The sequence below is a fragment of the Sinocyclocheilus anshuiensis genome, unplaced genomic scaffold (assembly GCF_001515605.1).
Source record: "Sinocyclocheilus anshuiensis isolate Anshui unplaced genomic scaffold, SAMN03320099.WGS_v1.1 scaffold522, whole genome shotgun sequence".
Classification (NCBI taxonomy): Eukaryota; Metazoa; Chordata; class Actinopteri; order Cypriniformes; family Cyprinidae; genus Sinocyclocheilus; species Sinocyclocheilus anshuiensis.
The window spans coordinates 243,280-250,935 of record NW_015544185.1 but is presented as its reverse complement, the minus strand read 5'-3'; the positions used below and the strand labels follow the sequence as shown (position 1 = coordinate 250,935).

The following is a 7,656-nucleotide window of genomic DNA, read 5'->3' as shown; positions in this document are numbered from 1 at the left end:
ATATACTACACATATATATATATATATATATATATATATATGTTTTTTATGAGTCAGTGTGATTTATTTATTTTTTTGTATTTCTCTCGCTCTCTCATCTACACAGGGCATGTTTTACGACCTGAAGAATGAGAACGAGACACTCGTGAACTACGCTGTGAATCCGGTAGTGAGAGAGTATGATCGTATGATCTATCTCTCTCTCTCCGAGTACTTCTTTGACAGCGGCCTCTTCTCTTACTTCAAAGGCGGACTGTTCCAAATGCAGATAGCAAACGAACGAGTAAGACGCCGTCTAATACATTTCAAGAGCATGATACAAAAATAAGACAAAAACAACTATTGCTCGACTAATTTCAGATGCCCAAGGACTTAGAGATGCTTCTCAGGACCACCTACTTGGGGACAATCATGATGCTGGTGAGCAAAACTAAGATGTATATACACTGAGCCTAAGGCAATAATCATGTGCAATAATCATGCTGTCTAATCAGCATCTTGATATGCCACACCTGTGAGGTGGATGGATTATCTCGGCAAAGGAGAAGTGCTCACTAACACAGATTTAGACAGATTTGTGAACAATATTTGAGAGAAATAGGCCTTTTGTGTACATAGAAAAACTCTTAGATCTTTGAGTTCAGCTCATGACAAATAGGGGCAAAAACAAAAGTGTTGCATTTATAATTTTGTTCAGTGTATGTACAACGGTCGCATAGCAATCCCGGCAACCATCTATTCTCTATCAGAACCCGGCTCTTATGGAGCATCCTCTGTCGCTGGAGTTAGAGGTCACATCTCCTCCTCGCTCCACTATCAAGACCTCTGGTGCCAGTGTGGCCGTCAACTGTAACGTCAAAGTGTTGGTTCTTCCTCCAGGAAAACCAGCAGTCCAGCTCAGCAGCATGACCATGGTGAGAATTATTCACAATATATATCGTTTCAGAATGAACGAATGCTAGAAATGCACCAAATTTCACCTTGTTTGTAGGAAGGCAAGTTCAACGCAAAAGTATCGATGAAGGGCAAGCGCTTGGCCATCCATTTAGATCTGAGAAGGTGAATATGACGTGCACTGAACTGTTTTTAGGACATTTGACTAACATTGATTTTGAACTGAGAATCTGTTTTCAGGTTCAAAATTTTCTCCAATCAATCTGCTCTCGAGTCTTTGGCTGTAAGTTTGCGTTTCCACATAAATATATTCGATGCAAGACTGATCAAGAGCAGATAGTCAATGTAATGAATATTTTTCCTTCAGCTTATTCCACTGCAAGGTCCGCTGAAAACGATGCTGCAGATATCAGTGGTGCCTCTCATTAACAGTAAGTGAAACAATATATTATATATTAAATGACATGTATACCACTGTTCAGATATTTGGGGCTGGTATTTAATGTTTTTGAAAGAAGTCTCTCATGCTCACCATGGCTGCATTTTCTTATTAAAAGAAAAAGTAAAAAACAGTAAAATTATGAAATATTATTACAATTTAAAACAAGTGTTTTCTATGTGAATATATTATAAGCTGTAATTTATTCCTGTGATCAAAGCTGTATTTTCAGCATCATTACTCCAGTCTTCAGTGTCACATGATCTTCAGAAATCATTCTAATATGCTGATTTTTTAAAATGCTGCTATTTCATAATTTTAATTAAATTATTTTCAGAACAGCATTTGTTTGAAATAAAAAATCTTTATACATTATTAATGTTTTTAATGTCAGATTTAATACTTTTTTTTTTAATAAACAATTTCTTTCAAAAAAAAAAAAAAAAGTCCCATTATTATTTTTTGAGAAAACATATTCACCTAAAATATGTGAATCAGAAAATGTAATGCATCTAAATGCTTGGTCATGTGTTTTCATGTAAGATTACATTAAGCGAGGTGTGCAGATCCCTCTACCGGACGGGATAGACTTCATCGAAGAGGTGGTCGAGTATCACAATGTAAGCGGCTGGTGAAACCTTTAACATCATAAGTTTAAGATACAGACATTTCGATATATTCAGCTGTGATTCTCCATCTTTGATTTCACAGGGCTACATCATCGTGGGGGCAAACCTACACTTCAGAACAGGTCTGAGAGAAATAATCGAGAGGAAGCTGTCGGGTGAAACAGACAACTCAATTTAAGACCAGAGAAGAGCCGCGCTAACATTACTGCATGTGTAAAGCCATGCACAGATACTAAAATAAGGAGCAATAAATGGATAACTAACCTTCCAGCAGAAGCATGATGTTTGTTAACTGTACAGAACATTTGATCCTCAAGACCTGCTATCGTTACGGTCAACATCAACTCTAAATTTGCCCTATTTAGTCTGTGAATACGCATTCCTGGTGTAATTGTGTGCAATCTGCACTTTACTCTGAAGAAAAAAAGTGTATTTATAATCTTTGAATTTCATCTGACATGCTATTTTTTCCCTAATATGTCCCCAAACGTAAATGCAATAATTTAATGCTGAATTTTGGTAGTGTCTGTTTATAATGAGTGCAAATGACCAAACTTGTTGGCAAAGGCTGTTTTCACTATTGCTTAGGTATTTCACCTTTAGCACAAATAGCATGTTACTTCTATTTACACTTTGTGCAAACAGCATCTATCACTATTTGCTCTCAGTGTAAATACAGTCTAACTTTTTACACTTAGTGTAAATAGCTGTTGCATAACGATTACACCAGTATACGCAAATAAGTATATATTTACAAAAAGCTGCATTACCGTTTGGATACGTAGAGATGCTCTTGAGGAGAGCAGATCACAAACCAATACAGAGTTACATTCAGACATGACTCTGTTCTACTATCAAACACCCACCCAATTAATCAGTGCATTAATATGAAGAACCAAACTACTTTATTCACATTTCAGAAGCAAAATGGGTTGCAAATGCAGGTTCATGTTGACTTTACACAAGTGACTGAACCCCAAAAACACATGTACAACTCTTAGATGTATAAAACAAAATGTATTTGTACTTTTAGTTGAATTTTATAATTTTTTGTACAAGTTTTATCGTATATTGATCGTTTAATATGTGATTGGTTCGCCATCCTCATATGTGAATGAAATCACTGTACCTCTTTATTAAATTACTTGTTAAAAATCAGGAAGTGTTACCGTTTTTTATCTTAAAAGTTTAGTAATGATTGAGTGGGTTTAAATGCACCATTTTCTAAAATAAGATCATAAAGAAAAACTTAAAATTGTAGAATATTTCTTTAATTAAAAAAACTGGGGGGGGAATAAAAGGCACAAAAATGATTCCCTTATGAGCACAAAAAGTACCAGAGATCATATACACATCACTTTAAACCACAATCAAACGAGCAACTCAATGACATCTCAACAAAAGTCTACAATTAGCACAGTGAGGCATCAATACCTGAAGGGATGACAAAATATCTGTGATGATTAATAAAAGCTACAGTTTCATGTTTAATAGAGAAGACATAAGCTAAAATTGTGCAATAAACAGTCAGCATCCACTCACAGCTGATTGGATTTCAATTCGTAAACACTCAGCATCTCTCGCTACCAAATCAACCATAATCAAAGATGGATGGAGGAATAGACGTCTGTGAATCCCTCAAACACATACGATGAAACATCATTATGTACAGGATGCATGACTTAATCTAGTTCACAGGCTGGCAACTAAACTACAGAAATACACGATCAGTTTTGAGTGGCTAAGTGACAGAAAACAGTCAGTGGTCCATAAATCGGAAACATTTTACCAGTGTGACAGTGCAAATTCAGATTTAAAAAGACTAAAAATCCCTGAGTGTGTTCTAGTAAGGTTGTTTGGTGATGAAGCGACTGAACATTGTGAAGGCCGCTATGGGTTTGTCAGTGGGAACCATGTGACCTGAACCCTGTGGAGGACATAGATAAATATAATTAAAAAAATAAAAAGTTTACTTTGAGAAAAAAAAAGCTCACATATTAGACGGAGGTCACAGATGCATATACTACAGTAAAACTAATTTACAATGGAAGTGTGTGTAAATCTCTATTCTAAATCTCTATAGTAAGCTGCCTAAGATGCTGTCCATGTAATTTAGCTGTTCATCACAGTCACCAGAGAAAGTGTACCATGTGATTACAGTGGTTTTATTGCAGTCTCACCTTCACGGTGAGGAAAGCGATGTTGGTGAATTCCTTGACAAAGCCACCGACCTGCTGAGTTTCACCATTGAAATAAATCCAAGGTCTGCGCTGCACCTGCACCTGTTGGAGAAGGTGAAGAGAAAGGGTTTCTTCTGCTACAGGAAAAAAAGGTAGTCTCAGACCGCAAACAACACGGACTGTCTGATACATAATTGAACAAAAATGGCAAGAGCTTTCTCAAAAAAAAAAAAAAAAAAAAAAAAAAAAAAAAGTAAAAAACCTGATGATGATAATAATGAAATTAAATAAGTAAAACATAATAAAATATGAAATAATAATAATAATACATTATTATTAAATAAATGGAATGTGTGAAAATATTAAAATGTTAATTATTTATTATTAATAATATTATTGCTATAAAAGAAATAATAATCATAATGGTTCCATTGATAAATATTTTATTTATAAAAATAATGAAATAAAATATATACATTAAATAAGTTAAATGTATAATAAAATATGAAATAATAATTATTATTATTATTATTAATTGTTAATGTTTTAATTAATTATTAAATGAAAAACATAAAACATTAAAATGTTTAACAATAATACTTTAATATATAATAAAGTATAATTATTTATTATTATTATGATTTATTCCATCAAATAAAATAAAATAAGTTTCAATCTTACTGACTAGGGGTCAGGGTGACCAGGTTGTTTAATTTGGGGGGAAAAATCAAATCAAATAAAAAAACGATTATTTTACTGACCAGACCAGAGTCCCCAGACCAAGACTAAAAGAAAATAGGACACACAATATCAGTGAGAAACAACTCACCTCTTGCTGGAGTGACTCCACAAACCACTCGTCTCCTAAGAAGTTGCAGGCCATGTCAACATCTCCATTATATACCAGCACACGGTATTTCTGTTGAAAAGATGTGATTGAAATCAACAAAAGCTGGTAAATATTTGATTCATAACTGTTTAAATTCCCATCACTCACTAGTGCTCCAAGAAGCTTCAGGTACTGTTTCTTCACGTCCATGAACAGGCGTTTGTAGTTCAGATTGACTTCAGCGCTGCAACAAACAACTGGACGATTTCAAATGAAGGTCCAAAACTCATTCGCAAACTCATTTGCTTTATTAAAATCCACTCAACGCACCTGCAGATGATCCAGTCCAAAGCATTGGGCGAGATGTGGAGAGCAGTCTTCACCAGCTTGTTGTTGAGGTACAGGGTGGATGGAGTAGAGTTGGTGCACGGAGGATCGAGCCTTGAAGATTTGAACAGGGAGACCACACCTCGCAATTTCTGATTCAACGAGAAAATTCATGTGGATTAACCCTCAAAGCACAAATGAATTAAAGAAGGCCTACTAACACACACCAGACACAAAGCTTTGTTCTTCATAATACTTAAAGGAACAGTTCACCCAAAAATGAAAATTCTGTCATAATTTCCTCAGCCTCAAGTTGTTCCAGACCTGTACGAGTTTCTTTCTCGTGTGCAACATAAAATAAAATATTTTGAAAAATGTTGGTAAACACACAATTGATGGTCCCCCTTGACTTCCACAGTGTGGGAAAAAAGTTCTATGGAGGTCAATGGGGACTAGAAACTGTTTGGTTACCAACATTCTTCAAAATATCTTCTTTGTATTCAGCAGATCAAAGAAACTCACTTAGTTTTGGAACAGCTTGAGTGTCAGTAAATGACAATTTTCAGTTTTGGGTGAAGTATCCCTTTAAACAGACCATTCACCCAAAAATGTAATTTTAGGCAGTATATACTCATGTTGTTTCAAAACCATAAAATGTACTTAAATTCACATACACACTTTTGCATATTCAAACTGGAGTTTTGTGTTTGGTTACGAGACACGCAAGAACCAGTGGTGTGGGTGAAACAAGTCATAATTTCAATATGCAAATAAAATGACAGAGCTGCCGTGAATGGGAATATATTCAGTGTATTAAAATCAAAAATATTACTTTCATTGTATGGAAATGAGCATCAGAATAGCTAAAAACATAATTTTGTGTTGCACAACAAACTCATACAGGTTTGAAACAATATGAGGGAAGTAATGAGCGAGTGACAATTTTTGTTTTCATTCTGAGTGAAGTTTGTAGTCCGAAAGCAGCACATAAATTGGTTTCTCTACCTCGTTCTGTGCTTTGGACCATGGATGGTTGACGAAGTGGTGGCCCAGGTCTCGGATCACAAACTGGCCGTTTTCAATGCTGGTTTCAGAACACAGTACAAAATGACACTGAAACGTCTTCATATGAAATGAGATTGAACAGTTACTCCACATAACTGATCCAAGCTCACCTGACTCTCTGCTGAACACCTCCGGCACAGGGTGCATACAGGTTATACATGTTGAGTCCAGACTGGTAGACTATAATTTGAACTGTAGTGAGCTAAAGAGTGACAGAAAGATAAGAAAAGATAAGTAAAGAATATATGACATGACATCTTAAGCCATTAGTGGAGCACTGTTTAACTTACAGAAGTCGAGCAGTTCACATCTTGGTTATCGTAGAAGTTACACACTCCATCTTTGCAGCAAAATTTCTGCAGGTCATTCCACAAGCTATATATAAAACAAATAAAAAAAAATGAATACACATATACAAATACATAAAAGCAAAATACACAAATAAATTATTTTTTACAATGCATTTACTTTATTTACAATTTACATTTACAGTTTATACTGTTTGCCCATGCAGACCCATGCAAATTACATGCATAAAAGAGTGCATGTTAAATAGAGCAACACGAAAAAAGTATATATCACACCTGGTCCCAAGAAGTCCATGATAGTACGCAAAATAGACCAGTGAATTGTCATTTAGTTCATAACTGGACAAGCCATTTCCTACAGCAATACCCTTAAAGACACAAATACACACACGTCGGTCATTCACTCTGCTGGCTCAATGTCTGTGTTGTTTATGGGAAATACAGTCAAAATAAAGTCCCTCCTTCCTACCTGTAAATTAACGCTGCTGTCCTCCATGACGATCTCAGCCAGCGTTGGAATGTAAATGCCTCCGTAGCTCTCGCCAGTCAAGAAAAACTCATTCTTGCTGAACTCAGGAAACAACCTGAAAAATTCTTTCAGGGCCAAGTAGTTGTTTGTGGCCACCTGGAAAGTCAGCGATTATTATATGGTTACCATTTTGTTTTTTGATCATATAGAGTTCAATTAAATACTTTATGTGCTACGCAATTAAACACTCCTGTCTGTACAATACATGCATTTGTGCATCTTATGATATACGTACCTAGTACAAACATTATGATAATGTTTCTTAAAGCAGCAACACAAGCAAAGTCCAATGAATAGATATATTTAAAAATGCGTGTGTGTGAGAGTATATTATATATATTATATATATATATATATATATATATATATATATATACACACAGAGGGTACGGAAAGTATTCAGACCCCCTTCAATTTTTCACTCTTTGTTATATTGCAGCCATTTGCTAAAATCAT

General features: G+C 35.1%; 2 protein-coding genes across 5 annotated transcripts in view; one reads left to right on the top strand and one right to left on the bottom strand.

Annotated features, from left to right (window-relative positions):
- The window catches only part of pltp (phospholipid transfer protein), a 10,345-nt gene extending 7,201 nt beyond the window's left edge, over positions 1–3,144 (top strand). For all 4 annotated transcript variants that reach the window (XM_016496762.1, XM_016496759.1, XM_016496761.1 and 1 more), the window contains 8 exons: positions 107–283; positions 361–420; positions 750–914; positions 992–1,059; positions 1,135–1,177; positions 1,262–1,325; positions 1,877–1,953; positions 2,045–3,144. In XM_016496762.1, coding sequence (XP_016352248.1) covers positions 107–283; positions 361–420; positions 750–914; positions 992–1,059; positions 1,135–1,177; positions 1,262–1,325; positions 1,877–1,953; positions 2,045–2,140 — 750 coding nt within the window. In that variant the 3' untranslated portion in view covers positions 2,141–3,144. The remainder of the gene's footprint in view (positions 1–106; positions 284–360; positions 421–749; positions 915–991; positions 1,060–1,134; positions 1,178–1,261; positions 1,326–1,876; positions 1,954–2,044) is intronic.
- Positions 3,145–3,314: 170 nt separating this feature from the next.
- Positions 3,315–7,656, bottom strand: part of ctsa (cathepsin A) — a 7,345-nt gene continuing 3,003 nt past the window's right edge. Inside the window, exons 6-15 of the mRNA XM_016496763.1 lie at positions 7,141–7,296; positions 6,948–7,039; positions 6,654–6,738; positions 6,474–6,565; positions 6,304–6,382; positions 5,302–5,450; positions 5,140–5,215; positions 4,972–5,061; positions 4,143–4,244; positions 3,315–3,889 (exon numbers count right to left, since the gene is read on the bottom strand). Coding sequence (XP_016352249.1) covers positions 3,806–3,889; positions 4,143–4,244; positions 4,972–5,061; positions 5,140–5,215; positions 5,302–5,450; positions 6,304–6,382; positions 6,474–6,565; positions 6,654–6,738; positions 6,948–7,039; positions 7,141–7,296 — 1,005 coding nt within the window. The 3' untranslated portion in view covers positions 3,315–3,805. The remainder of the gene's footprint in view (positions 3,890–4,142; positions 4,245–4,971; positions 5,062–5,139; positions 5,216–5,301; positions 5,451–6,303; positions 6,383–6,473; positions 6,566–6,653; positions 6,739–6,947; positions 7,040–7,140; positions 7,297–7,656) is intronic.